Source organism: Gadus morhua, chromosome 16 (assembly GCF_902167405.1).
Source record: "Gadus morhua chromosome 16, gadMor3.0, whole genome shotgun sequence".
In the NCBI taxonomy this organism is placed as follows: Eukaryota; Metazoa; Chordata; class Actinopteri; order Gadiformes; family Gadidae; genus Gadus; species Gadus morhua.
Window position 1 is genome coordinate 10,865,343 of NC_044063.1, and position 16,576 is coordinate 10,881,918.

The 16,576-nt window shown below is 47.3% G+C and overlaps 3 protein-coding genes across 3 annotated transcripts; all 3 read left to right on the forward strand.

Annotated features, from left to right (window-relative positions):
- The first annotated feature begins 2,145 nt into the window (after nucleotides 1–2,145).
- LOC115561122 (prolyl 4-hydroxylase subunit alpha-3-like) lies at nucleotides 2,146–3,783 on the forward strand. The gene is made up of 4 exons (XM_030380943.1): nucleotides 2,146–2,205; nucleotides 2,545–2,689; nucleotides 2,964–3,142; nucleotides 3,754–3,783. The coding sequence occupies exons 1-4, from the start codon at nucleotides 2,146–2,148 to the stop codon at nucleotides 3,781–3,783; spliced, it is 414 nt and encodes a 137-aa protein (XP_030236803.1).
- Nucleotides 3,252–5,542, forward strand: LOC115561696 (odorant receptor 131-2-like). Its single transcript, XM_030381888.1, has one exon. The coding sequence runs from the start codon at nucleotides 4,322–4,324 to the stop codon at nucleotides 5,261–5,263; it is 942 nt and encodes a 313-aa protein (XP_030237748.1). The 5' UTR covers nucleotides 3,252–4,321; the 3' UTR covers nucleotides 5,264–5,542.
- A 503-nt stretch (nucleotides 5,543–6,045) lies between these two features.
- LOC115528930 (prolyl 4-hydroxylase subunit alpha-3-like) lies at nucleotides 6,046–15,747 on the forward strand. Its single transcript, XM_030337353.1, has 13 exons — nucleotides 6,046–6,379; nucleotides 7,191–7,345; nucleotides 7,620–7,843; nucleotides 8,618–8,767; nucleotides 8,916–8,967; nucleotides 9,159–9,325; nucleotides 10,000–10,176; nucleotides 11,771–11,835; nucleotides 12,190–12,349; nucleotides 12,638–12,700; nucleotides 12,963–13,031; nucleotides 13,968–14,064; nucleotides 14,336–15,747. Exons 1-13 carry the CDS (start codon nucleotides 6,192–6,194, stop codon nucleotides 14,404–14,406), a joined length of 1,638 nt encoding a protein of 545 aa, XP_030193213.1. The 5' UTR covers nucleotides 6,046–6,191; the 3' UTR covers nucleotides 14,407–15,747.
- Nucleotides 15,748–16,576: the final 829 nt, after the last annotated feature.

Sequence of the window (16,576 nt, forward strand, 5' to 3'; positions counted from 1 at the left end):
GAATTAAGAGCTCGGGAGGCAAAAGCAATCGGCTGCTCTGTGCCGTTGTGAAGCTGAGACAGCACAGCCCCCACTGCGTAGTTGGAGGCATCACAGGTGACCAGCGTCGGGCTGGGTGGGTCGAAGTGGGCGAGTACTGGTGGTGCGATGAGCTGGGCCTTCAGCTGCATGACCGCATCTTCGCAGGCAGGGGTCCATGCCCAATGGGCGTCTTTTTTAAGGAGCAGTCGTAAAGGGGCAGTGGTGGAAGAATACTGAGGAAGAAAACGCAAGTAATAGGCGGTCATGCCCAGGAAGGAGGCAATTTGGGCAGGGCTGGAGGGCATGGGCAGCCGTTGAATGGCCTCCACGTTAGAGTGCAGTGGGCTGAGGCCTTCTGGGGAAAGGCGAAACCCCACAAACTCCACCTCGGACGCAGAGAAAATACACTTCTCCCCATTCAGTGTGAGGGCATGGGAAACCAGCGTGTCGAGTACCTGTGTGAGTCGTTGGTCGTGGATGGCAGCCGTTGATCCGTGTACTACTATGTCGTCCAGGAATATCACCACCCCTGGGATGCCAGCGAAGATGGTGGACATTATTTTCTGGAAGCAGCTAGGGGCGGAGCAAAGACCAAACGGCACCCTGGTGTAGCGGAAAACGCCTGCGTGTGTGACGAAAGCGGTGAGGTTACGGCTGTCTGGGTGCAGGGGTACCTGCAGGTAGCCTTGGCGGAGGTCAAGCTTTGAAAAAATCTTGGAGCCGTAAAATTGAGAGGTCAGTTCCTCTGCTGTGGGCAGCGGGTATTTGTCGCGCACCACGGCTTTGTTAACCGCCCTCAGGTCCACACACACACGCAAACCACCTGACTTCTTCTTCGCGATGACCAGGTTAGAGATCCAGGGCGAGGCGTTGACTGACTCAATGATGCCTAAGTCCAACAGCTTTGCCAGCTCTGCTGAGACGTCATCGCGTAGTGCCAGGGGAATGCGGCGGAGAGGCTGTATGACAGGGTGTATGTCTTTGCGAAGCAGAGGTTGATGGGTGAAAGCTGAGATGCAGCCTAGGCCAGAAAAGAGTGCTGGTCATCGCTGTTCCCATGGTGAGCTGACCTGGTGAATTGTTGCTCCACCGCTGTCCATGAACGTGAAGCCCAAGCTGGTGATGAGATCCAGCCCCATGAGGTTAGCTCCATGGCGTGCCACTTGAAAAGTGAAGGTAGCCAAGGATGTGTTGCCATGGCGCACCGGACAGCTGAGGGAGGCCACTAAGTCGATCTTAGAATTGCCATATCCATGAGAACAGCCGAAGGCGTCTGCAGCGTGATGTGGGGCAGGAAGCGCTTGACTGTGGACCAGTTGAGGAGGGATAAAGCCGCTCCAGTATCCAGCAGTAAAGGAACACAGACCCCATCTAGTTCCACTGTGCACGTCTTGAAGGACGCACGTGCAGAGCTGACAGAGTGTATGGGTGTTGGGGCTGATGAGCTAGCCACAGCCTGTCGTGGGCCTGTCCGTGGGCCGAGCACGGACGGCGCAGAGCGACAGACTTTGGCGAAGTGGTTGTCTCTCCCGCAGGACTGGCAGACTTTTCCCCTGGCCGGGCATGTTGGGGCTCTGCTCATGTGGGAAGAGGATCCACAGTTGCCACAACCGCGACGTGGCTGGCTACGTGTGTGGGATGTGTAGTTAATCCCTGGGTCTGTGTCTGACGATGCAGGGCTAGGTGAGCGCTCAGAATCTTCGACATGTTGCGTCAATGCAGGCTGAGAGGAAGCGCGGGAAGCTAGTTGTGAACTTGTGATGTCAGCTCGGTAGCTTTTTCTATTTGCAAGGCTATTTCCAGTGCTTTTTTAAGAGTCAAATCATCTGGTAACATAATCAACTTTTCCCGAATTTTGGGGTGGGCTGCGTGTTCTGCAAGCTGGTCCCTTATCATCTCCTGCTCCATTTCACCGAATTTGCAGAAAACCGCTAAGCTGCGGAGGTCGGCTATATAATGCTGTACTGACTCACCCGCTTTTTGCCTGCGCTGCCGGAAGATTATTCGGCGGAGAATTACCGTCTGTGGAGCAGCAAAGTGTGCTTCAAGGAGTTTTGTAGCTTCTCTGTACTTTTTTGCCTGTCCCAGGGTTCTGAAAATGCGCTGTCCCTCAGTACCGAGGCAATGAACAAGGAGTGCTCTTCGTCGCGGGTCGCTAGCATCCTCCAGTCCGAGAGCTGCGAGGTATGTTTCAAACGACTCCAGCCAACGAATCCACGGTACCGGAGGCTCGCCTGGTAGTGTCAGGAAAGGTGTAGGTGGTGGGAGTGAAAACTCCATCCTCGTCGCCAATGTTATGTGTGTAAAACACTACGCGAAACACGGGAGCCTCATGAGTTCAACTATTTACTCCAACTTATCCCAACGGACACACCTCACCGGAAACACGTCATCCGTTACATTAAAATACAGGCATGCTATCAAAATACGGGCATGCCGTAAACACTGTCATGGATACATAACACTACATCAACCTACCTACCTATTGATCTCTGGCCTTGTGGCTATGTGAGGGTAATGCAGCTTCTTAAAATACTTAACAACGCCGTTTACAACGGATCCACCACGGCCATGGCTAACCCCCTGATCGCATTCACTCTGATCAAGCGCTTACAGTCTGAGGGGGCCAACCTGGTCTACAGCAACGAAGCCTCCGAGAACACACAAGGTCGGTTCAATCAGGACACAGACTCAGAGTTAAGCTCAGACCAGGCAGCAATAGCAATAGCACCCATCACTGACATAATGCGCATTTGCCATCCTCCTAGAAGGCCAATCTGCCATTCATTCTTTTGTGGTGTCACATTTCACAATGGCCTTAGAACTCCAGCACCAGAAAACATCTGGTGCTGCTATGTGATCAGCTCCACCCAGCCCCCGCCCTCCTCTCCTCTCCTCTCAACACCCCCCTAATAACCCCTTCTGCCTCTCCTTCTCCCCAGCCCTGAGGTCCGGTTTCAAGGCGCTGGAGGCCAGCCTGCCCAAGATGGAGGACCTGCAGGGTGCTGCTAAGGCCCTGATGCGGCTCCAGGATGTTTACGCTCTCCAGGTGGGGAGCCTGACCCGGGGTCGCTTCCAGAGAGCTGCACGGGGCGACCCCGTGGACATCTATCGGCCCGCAGTCTCCGTCCCTCTCTCTGGCGACGACTGCTTCCTGGAACCTCAATGCTTATGGCCGTATATGTCCCATACAGGAAAACAATCAAATACTTTCCCCTTTGATCTGTCAGTGGAGTTGTATCTCAGAGAGAGTTCCCTCTGGCTGTGTTCCTGTAATAATAGCCTAAACTTGCTCAGTGAGGAAGGCGCTGCTGAAACGTTTTTGCCTAGCCTTGAGTATTCCCACTGTGAATCCCATTGTTTATGGGAAGGGGTGATGTATGAGGGTAGGGCACTTTGAGCCCTAGACAAGGGCTCAAAATGAACAAAGAACAAGAACAAAGCTTCAGTTCAGCGTTGATGGATCTACCTTCGGGATTTCGTCCATCTTTTTACTTCCTGCCCAATGGCCAGTTAAAGACAAAAGACATGGAAATTTAGCCTCTTAATTATTCTCATAGGTCCTGAAATTCCCGTGATGAGGAGCCACCACTTCCGGCGGCTCATCTTCTCCGGCTGTTTCTGCCTCTGTTGACCATTCAGGGTAGCTCCCAGAATGTTCCGGGAAGCCCTACACATGATTTTCAGTAAAAGTTTTATTGATCCTCGTGAATCCTTTGCCTGTGCTATCAGGCACCAGCCTTCACCGTCCACTGTCCCTGAAACTGCTACCAGGCCTCCAGAACTTCAAACCCCTCTATACTATCATCCGTATTTTCGCAGCGCAGGGTCTGTTTGTGTGAGGAAACGGAGGAAACAGATTATTCAAAATCAACGCGTCTTCTCCTGGGGGAGTGTGGACTCTTTCCGAACTGCCCTTCACTACACATGGTAGTAAAGAACTACAAATCCCAGCCATCAAAAAACAAAGATCCCATCGGAGTAAGACCACGTCATTTATTCATGGCCAAGATGAATAAAACACGATTGTGTGGTATTTTCTCTGTGAAATGAGGAGCACCAACTCAAGTAAGAGCTCTGCATTTATTAAGCTATGGAGGCAGTTTGTAGCTGTACAATGAGGCAGATTCTAAATTTATATTTGTATTTAACATTTTGCATCCCTTCACCTATTTCCGTTTGTCATGTATTGAAATGAAAGTTAAGTTTAGTTAAATAAAGGATTTTTAGATATATTACTGAAACTAGACGGTGTGAATATTATACAATTTCTTTGTCATTTTTAGGTTCACAATTCAACATGCAGACTGGACTCTCGGGCAATTCAACATCTTCCCCCCCTTTTCCTATCATCAAGGTGTGTGTGATGGTTCCCTTCTTCTCCATCTTCCTCTTCTGTATCGTACTCATGCTCTACATCTTCGCATCTAACCGGCACTTCATGGACAGCACTCGCTACATCTTGTTTGCCTTCATGCTGGTCAACGACGCCCTAGTAATGTTGTCCTCTGTACTGCTCTTGTTCCTGGCTGCCGCCCAGGCGAGGTTCCCCATTGTCTTCTGTGCCCCCCTGCTGTTTTTCTCCACTGCTTCCTTCCTCAACACCCCTCTCATCCTAGCTACCATGTCCCTGGAGCGCTACGTGGCTATCATGTACCCACTGCAGTGCCCACCTGCGTGGCGGTCCGACCGCGTCTGGATCATCTTGCTGTGCCTGTGGCTCATCAGCTGTGTCCTCCCCACGGTGGACTTCTCCATAGCGGGGGCTCGTCCCCACGTGGACGTCCTCTCCACGCCCGTCTATTGCAGCACCGTGGTGCTCAACTCCTCTCCCGTGCAGACTCTGTTCAAGGTCTCTCTGAATGGGTTTTTCTTCGGGGCGGTGGCGCTCATGATCCTCTACACCTACATCAAGATCCTCCTGGAGACCAAGAAGATGAGGCAGGACAGGGCCTCTGTGAACAAAGCCATGCACACCGTGCTGCTCCACGGCTTTCAGCTGCTGCTCTGCCTCTTGGCCTTCACTAATCCCATCTCTGAACAGCTCCTCGTGCTGCACGCCAACTGGTTACCCGACGACATCTACTTCTTCAACTACTTCTGTTTTATCCTCATCCCGCGTTTCCTCAGCCCACTCATCTACGGCTGGCGGGACAAGAGCCTGAGAGACCACATGAGAAGAGCAGCTCTGTGCTGCTCTTGTGGCTTCAGGACGCGTGACACGGAGAAGACATTGTCATAATTCATAAATCTAGCATATTTACAGTTTCAAGATGGGCTTTTGTAGCGGGGCCAGGTTCAGGGATCTATATGAAGCGACAACTGTGTAAGAAGTTTAGATATTTTGTATAAATTGTGTGCCAAACAAGGCAAATCTATTTATATAGCAACCTTCAAAAAGAAAGGACATTCAGTGTGCCTTGGAGCTAAAGACAATAAAATGGTAGCATTGATGCCATAATCGATAATGTTTCTTAATTTCAAGGGCTAATTTGAAGATAAGCATACTAATTCTGAATGTATGTCCACATGATACTATGTTTATGTGACTTTCTGATGACATTCTTTGTACATTTATACAAAGATGAATCATACATTTAAATTAAATAAGCAAATGTATCTTTGTAGTTTTATTTGCTCTCTCTTTAGTTTCTCATCTCCCAGTTCTTCCGTGATCAACAGAAACATGTGGTGCCGGAAAACTACCGCGGGGTGTCACTGTCACGCAGCTTCTCTCAGAATGTAGTACTGCAAACCAAAATGCAAATATTAAAATAACCATGATCATTGTAACCTTGAATTAAGAAATATGTCACTCTAGGCGTATTTCAATATATGTTTTAGCTGAGGTATAAACTATAAACAATAGTTAATATAGTATCTAATGCAAATATCTAACGAATTGGGTTACGGCCGCGTAGATGTGTAACTATGTACAACAATAACAAATTGGACAAGGTATCAGTCTCACTAAGCCCCTAATTTCTACCGATTCTGCCACTGAAAGCTGACCCTCGCCTATGGCAGTACAGTGGGGGACCTGGCTCTCAGTAGAGCGTGCGGGGTAGGGGCCGGAGAACCACTCCTCTACTGCTGGACACCGAGGGCGCTGATCCACGTGAGCGAATGACTGGAGGAGACTCGGCATTGGAAAGAAGAACAGTTGCAAGATGCTTTTTCTTAAATGGATTTACTTAGGTTTTGGCCTCATCACTTCGTCTCATGTTTGTATGTCTGCTGGTGAAATATACACTTCGCTACTGAACGTAAAAGAGGCGATCGCTATTGAACAAACACTGATAGATACTCTGGGAACGTACATTGACCACGAACTGGAAAGACTTGAGGACCTTAAACGGTGAGTCTGACTGACATTAGGTATCAACGGATAAGGCAGGTTTTATTTCCAGCTAGACTAATTAGTCGGATAAATCTCTCTCTCTCTCTCTCTCTCTCTCTCTCTCTCTCTCTCTCTCTCTCTCTCTCTCTCTCTCTCTCTCTCTCTCTCTCTCTCTCTCTCTCTCTCTCTCTCTCTCTCTCTCTCTCTCTCTCTCTCTCTCTCTCTCTCTCTCTCTCTCTCTCTCACTCACTCACTTCCTCTCTCGCATCTTCCTCTCCAAGGACTTTATTGGCATGGTCGTGCTGTTCATTAAGATTTCTTTCTCACAATAATTTTTTTAAACATGTAGCCTATTAGAAAATATTATGCATCATATAATATCGACTTCATGTGTTTATTTTGTAAGTCTCTATTGACTAGATAGATATGAAGTCATACAGACTAATTTCAAACAATACGATTCTACGGTTCTGGTTCACATCCCAGGTATTATGTCCGATGTTGTCAATTTCCGCCGCTTCCCTGGTTTCCTGCCCATTATGAGGCCAATGGAAGAGCCCACATTTCCCTCAGAGAGTGTGAGATGTGTGCTTGTATTCGATCCTGCAATGGTATGGTGCCCTGTGGTTCTTTCATCCTCGTCAACAACTGGTACAGACACCGGCTCCACATGATAAGTGGGTAAAAAAACAGCATAAATGTGGCTTCACCTCTTTGCATATCACTGGTGTTTACACAAGCGTTCAATGCCATTTGTATCACATGTAGCCTATGTAGTTCCTACATTCAGCACTGTTGTTTCTCAAACAGCTCCTTCCTCTGTTAAAAGATTCCACTCTAGGGTGTCTGACCTGCACAACGCCGTTTACAACGGATCCACCACGGCCATGGCTAACCCCCTGATCGCATTCACTCTGATCAAGCGCTTACAGTCTGAGTGGGCCAACCTGGTCTACAGCAACGAAGCCTCCGAGAACACACAAGGTCGGTTCAATCAGCACACAGACTCAGAGTTAAGCTCAGACCAGGCAGCAATGGCAATTGCACCCATCACTGACATAATGTGACATTTGCCATCTTCCTAGAAGGCCAATCTGCCATTCATTCTTTTGTGGGGTCACATTTCACAATGGCCTTAGAACTCCAGCACCAGAAAACATCTGGTGCTGCTATATGATCAGCTCCACCAGCCCCCGCCCTCCTCTCCTCTCCTCTCAACACCCCCCTAATAACCCCTTCTGCCTCTCCTTCTCCCCAGCCCTGAGGTCCGGTTTCAAGGCGCTGGAGGCCAGCCTGCCCAAGATGGAGGACCTGCAGGGTGCTGCTAAGGCCCTGATGCGGCTCCAGGATGTTTACGCTCTCCAGGTGGGGAGCCTGACCCGGGGTCGCTTCCAGAGAGCTGCGCGGGGCGACCCCGTGGACATCTATCGGCCCGCAGTCTCCGTCCCTCTCTCTGGCGACGACTGCTTCCTGGTTGGAAAGGTATTAAAAGTATTCAGCACTGCTGTTTCTCTCTGAGCTGCATTATCTTTGTGAGTGATTTCAGATGTTGAGGTTCACCTCAATGCTTATGGCCGTATATGTCCCATACAGGAAAACAATCAAATACTTTCCCCTTTGATCTGTCAGTGGAGTTGTATCTCAGAGAGAGTTCCCTCTGGCTGTGTTCCTGTAATAATAGCCTAAACTTGCTCAGTGAAGAAGGCGCTGCTGAAACGTTTTTGCCTAGCCTTGAGTATTCCCACTGTGAATCCCATTGTTTATGGGAAGGGGTGATGTATGAGGGTAGGGCACTGCGTGAGTGAGAGCTCCAAATGGTATGGAAAAGACATTAGCTCACTAGCAACAAGTCAAAGAGAATTAAGTCAGAACAGTTGCGTTTTTCCTTACTTTGCCAGGGCAGATTTTAGCTCCCAGTGTCTGAAAACGCGTGTTCAATTTAGGGTTGTTCTCTGTATGGTTTGCAGAAACTGCATTTATATAGTCGTTAGACTACTCTTTAAAAGGAGTAGTGTTTTTTTTAGGGATAATTATAACCGACAAAGCTTTCCTCTTCATTCTCGTCTTTCTTCTGGGTAGGGAAATGAGCATTGTACACAGTGAAACTGTCAGGAGTCAGGAGACTCTCCTTGAGAAACAAAGTCTCTCAAATCCGAGCATTGGTACGGGTGGTGTAAAGGCTGCAAACTGCACAGTTGGTTCCTTCATCTTGCAGTGCGGCTCCTGAGGGATGTCTCAGTGTTTACCTCTGTGCAGGTGGCCTACGAACTGGGGGATTTCTACCACTCGGTGCCGTGGCTGGAGGAGTCGGTGCGTCTCTTCAGGGGGTCCGGAGGGGCGTGGAGGCCGGAGAACCAAGGCACACTGGAAGATGCCTTGGACCATCTGGCCTTCTCACACTTTAAAGTCAGCTCGTAAAAACCGAGTCCCTCGCAGCGTCGTTTTGCAAAACACAAACACCCACTTTGGTGGAGTGTGGGGGAGGCTGGCAAACACACCGGTCGTCTCATTGTGATTTTTCTTTTGGTATGTGTGTTTGTTGGCTTTCTTTCAGGAGGGAAATGTGTCCTACGCACTGAGTCTGTCTCAGGAGTTGCTCCACCGTGGTAATTTTCCTTTTCAATGTTTATGCAAAATGCTCCCAACTATTAGCATCCATAACAAAAATCAACATTAACGCTCAATTGAGTCAAGCAGTTTTAACTACACTCTTCATCTTAACTGCCTGCAATGGAGAAAAAAAATAAGCGTGCCGCATGCTGTCAAGCAGATTTGATCTATTTGCTTTCCCCGCTAGATCCAATGAATGGACGCGTTCTGCAGAATGTGGAGAAATATGAGACGCTGCTTGTCCAGAGCACATCCCTACCCGTCAGCCAGGGTGTTGGAATGAGGAGGCCCAACTCCACCGCCCTGAGAACCAGGAACACGTACGAACGGCTCTGCCAGACGCGAGGCTCACAGGTAGCGTTCATCACCCAATGACTCAGTGGAGCGACGGCACCCCGCAGGGAACAGGGATGGTTCAGGAGAACTAGAATATAATAATGGCCTGTGTAATGTCAAACAAGTGGTTGACAAAGCCATTTTTATTCTTCAGCTAGCCTACAGTGCCTTGGCTGAAGCCTTGAAGGGGATTACCGCTAAATACCATTCTTCATGCGTTGTTAATTTACCTTTGACTCCCTGAGGTTCTTTGTCGAAACCTTTCAATCCATTGGTCAGACGTGAGAGAGCCTCGCCGTAATGTGGGCCAAACACAGGGATCAACCTGAGGTCCTTTGATCGAGGTGCATGACAGTTACTTTTGAGTGTGTAATGCAGCTCTGAGTAGTATATCATATCAGTGTAATATAGCCTTATGAAATAGCAACAATTGAATCCAGTGGTTGATTGATTCTAAACCTCAATGAGGTTTCAAAATTGAATCGATTAGTTTGAATAAAGTGAAATTAGACAGTTTACCCAATGATACCGCTTTTATTTGCACATATTCATCAGCGCGTTCTATACTTACAAACCAAATCTCATTGATGTGCTTGTATTAAACATTCGAAAATAGAAAGACTCATCAATTCCTCTAATCCCACAGGACTATTAATTTGTAACACACCTCTCTTCCATGTCTCTTCCAACAGCCAAAGCATTATGAAAACCAAAGACTGTTCTGTGACTATTTCACCAATGGGGATCCTGTACTACTGCTGCAGCCAATAAGACGTGAGGTTCAAAGCCTGCAGCCCTATGTGGTTCTTTATCACAACTTCATCACAGACAAGGAGGCAGAGGACATCAAGACGCTGTCCCAGCAAGGGGTTAGTCACAAGTGAACCATAATGACTCAAACCCCTTCTATAATCGCCCTCAAGTATCCAAATTGGCTGCCAAAAACACCACTGCCAGGGAAGTGGCCGAGCAATGACGAGTCCTGCTCTGGTATAGGTTCTTCATCACTCCCTGTTATGACATTATTTGAATGTGAGAGCAGATTATAAAAGAGGTCCACCCATTCCAGCATACTAGGACCATGTGTGCCGAAGCTCCAATAGGTCTATTCCAAAGCCTGGCTGTCCCGAACAACATTTCTCCATGAGCAAGGCAGCAACATACAGATCATTACTCTTCCACATCGCTCGCCACAATGTCTGGAATGCCAGTGCTTTGTAATGCCAATCAGAGGAACGTAAAGAGAGAAAAAAAAAAAGTTGAGCTAAGCAAGATCTCTTGAAAGGCCCGTTTGTAGGGAGAGTTGCCTGGGCTTCAGACGTTTAGAGGGGCTCCCAGGGATACGCGATGCAGGGCCACGAGTCTTGGCAGAGAGCCTACGCCTGTCAGCGTTGCACTTGGCTCCAGTGGTGAAAGCTCACGTATCAGACAGCTCCAGACCTTAGCCGCCGTTGTGGCGGTACACGCTTATTTTTTTAAGCGGCTACATTGCGTGCGGTTGTTCTCTCATCGATACATGCTGATTCAGTCTTTTTGGAACGTTTACAGTAGCTGTAGAGAGCAGGCGCTCTAGTGAAGCGGGCAGAGTAGTGACTAGGAGGGTTTTGGCACCGTCCGATGAGGTTTTCCATCCCCGGCTGTGATGAAACCCTCCCCCCTGTACTTATTTCATTATTACGTCATGTTATGGATTCATTGAAACAGAGCCCAGGAGTATTAGCCCTTCAGACGAGCACGGGTTTCCATTAGTGTTGCTCATGCTGGTCTGGGTTAATTGCAGGGTTTCAAAGTTACTTTAACAGCTCCATGAGATGGTCGACTGTTGTAGTGTAGCTGCAGCTTTACAGTTGTCTCACTCTTTTGTAGGAGTGAGACAACTGGTAATGAGAGTATGAAAAAAGAATTGTGTCTTTGTGTGTGTGTGTGTGTGTGTGTGTGTGTGTGTGTGTGTGTGTGTGTGTGTGTGTGTGTGTGTGTGTGTGTGTGTGTGTGTGTGTGTGTGTGTGCATGTTTGTGTGTGTTGGCATGCGTCCTTAGCTGCATGCATGTGTGTGTGTTTTTGTAGCCTGAGATGAATAATATTACATTGCTGTGATTGGTGAATATAAATAATAATAATTCCCTACATTATTCACTTTTTTGAACTTATAAGATCATCTAGTGATGTCTTAAGAATTACTTCGCCCACCCCTCTTCCAGGGTCATTTCTGGCCATTCTAGGAATGAAATATTAGCTGGAGCCGTCAACCAGAGTTTAGTTATTTCCATTTGAACGGCATTAGGAACCTAGACTTTCTTGGCAGTATCTTTAGAATAGATCTTTTTTGTTTTTGGAATCCAAGTTTGAACTCATGGCACACATATTTCAATGCTCACAGCTGGATGGGAAAGTTTGACTCTTTGTAAAAACAGTGGTCCCATCTATACAGTGGTAAAAACTATGTCCCATCTCCCTTTGACCAGCTGAGAAGATCGGTTGTGGCATCTGGGGAGAAACAAGAAACAGCCGACTATCGCATCAGCAAGAGGTAACAACGTAAACATCCTGTTTGTATGCTTAATACTGCTTTTGCAGAAACCCCAGGGCATCTTGTTGATCGCTTAGACCAGTGTTATAACGAATAATGTCTCCATGTTATTCTCAGATTAAATATATGTAAAAGTGAGTCAAGAATTCCTCAGAGTTGGTCGATTGCGTCTGAGCTTCCTAAACTTGTGTACTTGGCGAGCGACTTCATTCGTCAAACATTTTATGTGTTGAAATTAAAAAAAAATGTGTTTACTGAGTCAGTCCTCACTGGAAGCAAACACGGAGGAAAAAAAGTTGTGGCCACAGCCTAGAACAGGATTTCATATCAATACCCGGGCCTCCTTGTTTTCAGCGCTTGGCTGAAAGACTCTGCCAGTGTCCTCATGGGTCAGATGGACAGACGCATCGCGCGGCTCACCGGCCTGAACGTGCGCACCCCTTACGGAGAGTACCTCCAGGTGGTCAACTATGGGATCGGTGGCCACTATGAACCGCATTTCGACCACGCTACGGTGAGTGACTGGGGCAGGTTAGGGAGGAGGCTAGGGGGTCCGACCCACAAACAGAATGGTTCTGTCTGTGGGATCCCCATTGTACACAGCGCACCTGAAAGCCACCCTGGCATATCTGTGTAATTGCCAATTGGCAATTGCCAATAACTAACTAATTAGCAAACAGTAATAGTTAATAGAGTAATTTGATTGACACATGTATAAGTAGGATGACATCATCACGGTCTTTACGTGGCGGCTTTAGTTACTGATCATCTGCGTGTTACTGTCTTCTCAATCCCTGTTTAGTCTGCTTCAAGCCCTGTGTTCAAACTCAAAACTGGAAATCGAGTGGCAACATTTATGATTTATGTGAGTTACCCCAATACATCGATGGTGAAGATGATGATGATGATGATGATGTATTTGGACAACTTTTTCCCAGGTTGACATGCCATGAATGGTTATCACCTAAAAGTGTGTGTGTCTGTGTGTTACAATGTGTGTGCTGGTATTAAGGCCAGGAATGTGTGGGGCTGAGCCATTTCAAGCACTGCAGCAGATTAAGTGGCTTTAAATAATATTAGCCCATCCCCGCTAGACACGGCTTTGAAGGAATGTAATTATCCCACAGCTCAGTTCAGTAGAGGCCGGTGGCTCCACGGCCTTCATCTACGCCAACTTCAGTGTTCCGGTGGTGAAGGTATTCTGACCTCACTCTTTCTCTCTCCCTCTTAATGTTTCTATTTCTGCCCATCTCTCTCCCTGTATCTCTACCTTTATCCTTATAATTGTTTTTATTGTGTATGCTCGTCGCCACTGTGAATGAGGGAAACTTCAGTGTTTATTGAGTGAAAATAAAGGCTATTGTATTGTATTGTATTCTCTCTCCCACTCTGTGTAGCCTAAGATGTTGTAAGTGAGTGAATAAGTGTGATAAATGTCAAATCGGTTATGTCGAGGAATAGACATTTGGAACTGTTTGGAACGTCCTTTCACATTTACAGATCGTCCGCTTCCACTTGCATTATCACTCAAGCTCCAACATGTTCCTATACTGCTCACTGGGTCGCTGCAGCTGTCAAAAGGCCTTAAAGGCGTCTTCGTCTGCCAGGGGGCTTCACATGACAACAGCACTTTGTGTGAAGCCAAGGCTGATGTTGGTTTTGATTGACGTATGAGCCATAGGAACAATTTGCTGGACCCTCCGGGGTTTAACTTTTCACCCCTCACTTCATTGGGATGTTGCCTCACCATTTTGTGCATCTCATAAATAACTTAAACTGAAGGTTGAGTTTTGAAGATAACGTAATTGTCGACCATGATCCGCTGTTAAACACTTGTGTTTGAATGCTTGTGGCAGGGTGTGGCACTTTACGTTCCCTACATTGCTCCTGAACGTAAATAGGTGTTTCACAGCGAGATGGGAAAAACTATTTGAAGTTTAGCAAGATTACAATCTTTTAGGATCCAGTTTTACTGATTGCATCACTGGTCTCACCAGAACACATGAGCCTCGAACAGAAGAGCAATCATATCTGAGTGTGTTCTTTGGTCAAGGCACACCAGTCATGCCATCTATAGATCAAATCCTTTGTATTGCTTCCCGATTGATTCTCCCATGCTTTACGTCTCCCAGAACGCTGCCCTCTTCTGGTGGAACCTCCACAGGAACGGTCGAGGGGACGAGGACACACTGCATGCAGGCTGCCCTGTGCTGGTTGGGGACAAATGGGGTAAGATTGGAACTCATTTAAGGTACTTGTTTTCTATTCCCACTCGTATACCAATAAATTCAATCATTCTAGAGTCATTTTATAGATTTTATTGTGTTTCATTATAAGCTTCTCATAAATATTAGACATTTTACAGTGAGCTTAGGCATTGTTTCTTATCCAAACATCCTACGACTATCATTTCAATATCCTACCTCATTTCATCAACCAACTCTTAAGTTATGCAACGCTGACTGATAGCCCTTTCGTCTTGTTCCTCATAACAATTCAGTCGCCAACAAGTGGATCCATGAGCACGGCCAGGAGTTCCGGCGCCGCTGTGCTCTCGACCCAGAAGAGTGAGCGAGAGGGGGAGGAGAGAGAGAGCGACGGGCCCACTCGGGGCACTAGAGCCCCTCCTCATCCTGGGACAGAGAGGCAGGCTGCCCAAGCAGCGAAGGAAGGAAGGGGCAGTAGAGGGTTAAACTGGCATTCTGCTGCCGCTGCAGCCACGAAAGAGGCCCCTGGGAGCCTGGAGATGGCCCTCCTGGATGGAGAGGGGGGGGGGGGGGGGGGGGGCAGCCGCACGCCCCGGCCCCTGGAGAGGAACCGGGCCGAGGATGGGGGCAGTTGGCAGCAGGCCCCCGAGGCTGTGCGCTCCCTTTGCTGTCACTGGGCTGGGCCACTCGCTGGGCTGGATTACCTTAACTCTACCATGCTGTTTCCCTCTCCGTCTCAGTTCACGCTTTTCAACTTTATTTATTTTCATGTATTTGTACAGAAGAGTTGTCCTTGCGTACGTCTTCATTTTGTGAGCACACATCTGCTGTCGTGGAGACACTTCACGTTCAAGATGTCCGCGCTGTCGTTTGTCACCTCACAGCTGGGGAACGGCGCGGTAGCCAGCGCTGCGAACCAACGAAAGCATTCCCAGTCGAGTGTGGCCGGGCTTTGTTTTCCACGGGTGACTAAGAAAACCATGTGTCATTCCCTGTTGCCAACGAGACCGCTCTTGTGATGAACTGACGTGTACTCACCGTCTGGTTCCTACTGGAATAGTTGAGCAGAACTTTGGCCCGACGCAGTCACCATCATTAATCACTCTCTGGGGAAACATCGGGACTGCCTAGCCCCATCGGCTGCAGTGCACGTGTCTCACTGCTGAGTGTCTGCCTGCATAACGCTCTGAAGTAGGTCAGGACCCTGCTCAGTGGAGAGGACTCGTTTTCTCATTACGTCGCAGACAGAGGAAGAGTCTATTGAAAGAGCCCTGAAGGAGCTGGGTTCTCCAAGGGCCCCTATCTGTCTGTGGTGGTCAGCTCCTTTAGTGACAGGGTGTTGAAAGCTCAGAGAGGGCCGGGGGGGGGGGGGTAGTTGTTGTATCCACAACGTGGATGGTACATACTGTATACGTTGTACCATCCACAACGTATACAGTATGAGATAAACGCAAAGAGAACCTTGCGCACAGACAAACACAAATACTGATAGGGTCATATTTGTGTACAACTGTTGTTCCACAGTTGTGTGAGGTGTGCATGGGCGTGTGTGGTGTTGATTTGTGGGAACTTCAGGGCCAAGTCTTCCATCGGGTTGTTCAGGAACTCAATCGCTACACTATTCTATGTTGGGTGTTTCATTTTTGTTTGGATTAACCTTTTTCTGGACTGTGTTTTAAAGTTAATAAAGTGGCCCTTTCGTGAATCAATCATCCTTTCATATACATTCATATCCTATTATGAATGGTTTCTAGATTTGTAGTGCATCATTACCTTTTAAGGTCAATGTCTTCAAGTGATTAATTTTATTGTAACACTTATCTCAAAACTGCCAGTTTCCGAGGCAATTCCCCCCCACCTTCCCTACTGCTCCAAACCATGTTAAAGCTTGAGTTTGCTCCAGGAATTCTCCGTGTTATTTGAACCACCAGAAGCACTGCGCTAGCATCTGTGTAGCCTATGCACAGCATATTTGGCATCTGCCTGTTGCTTTTCATTGAAGGAATTTGACGCATCCATGGTGACACACAGCCTATGTCAATGTTAACTTACCCATATATAATCCTACACTTCAAAAATAGATACTGTTTATAGTGATTTTAATTAAGCAGATCGATATTCAGGGAACATTTTTGAAGATTTTGTGGAAAAAGTTAAAGTTGAGATTGATCCTTGTTAGATAATATACGTAAGAAAGTAACACATTTGTATTACGTAATACTTCACAGTGGCTTGCATGGTATTAGAAAATAACACATTTTTAATTCAAAAGATTGTTTGGGTTATCGGTGGGTGGAAATAAATATGTGGAAACCAGTGCTGCTCTCTGCTGGAAGTTCAAAATACTACAGCATAACTGAACAAAACTTTGTGTATACAAAAAATATATGTATACAAAAGTTTGAATCACTGCGTGAATGTAACTTTCAGTTCCATTGTTAGGCCAACATTGGTACACAACAGCTCATGCCCATATTAATTGAATGATAAACCAAGATATAAAATAAGAATGTTATGTCATTACTACTTTTCTT

What these genes read in the sequence shown, in the direction of transcription:
- LOC115561122 (XM_030380943.1), top strand. Translation starts at nt 2,146, where the DNA reads ATGAACAAGGAGTGCTCTTCGTCGCGGGTCGCTAGCATCCTCCAGTCC. An exon ending in TCCAGTCCGAGAGCTGCGAG is followed by an intron (nt 2,206 to 2,544) that starts GTATGTTTCAAA and finishes AGGGTAATGCAG; the next exon opens with CTTCTTAAAATACTTAACAA. An exon ending in TGGACATCTATCGGCCCGCA is followed by an intron (nt 3,143 to 3,753) that starts GTCTCCGTCCCT and finishes CTGTGCTATCAG; the next exon opens with GCACCAGCCTTCACCGTCCA.
- LOC115561696 (XM_030381888.1), top strand. Translation starts at nt 4,322, where the DNA reads ATGCAGACTGGACTCTCGGGCAATTCAACATCTTCCCCCCCTTTTCCT.
- LOC115528930 (XM_030337353.1), top strand. Translation starts at nt 6,192, where the DNA reads ATGCTTTTTCTTAAATGGATTTACTTAGGTTTTGGCCTCATCACTTCG. An exon ending in AGACTTGAGGACCTTAAACG is followed by an intron (nt 6,380 to 7,190) that starts GTGAGTCTGACT and finishes CTCTGTTAAAAG; the next exon opens with ATTCCACTCTAGGGTGTCTG. An exon ending in TGGCAACATTTATGATTTAT is followed by an intron (nt 12,701 to 12,962) that starts GTGAGTTACCCC and finishes ATTATCCCACAG; the next exon opens with CTCAGTTCAGTAGAGGCCGG.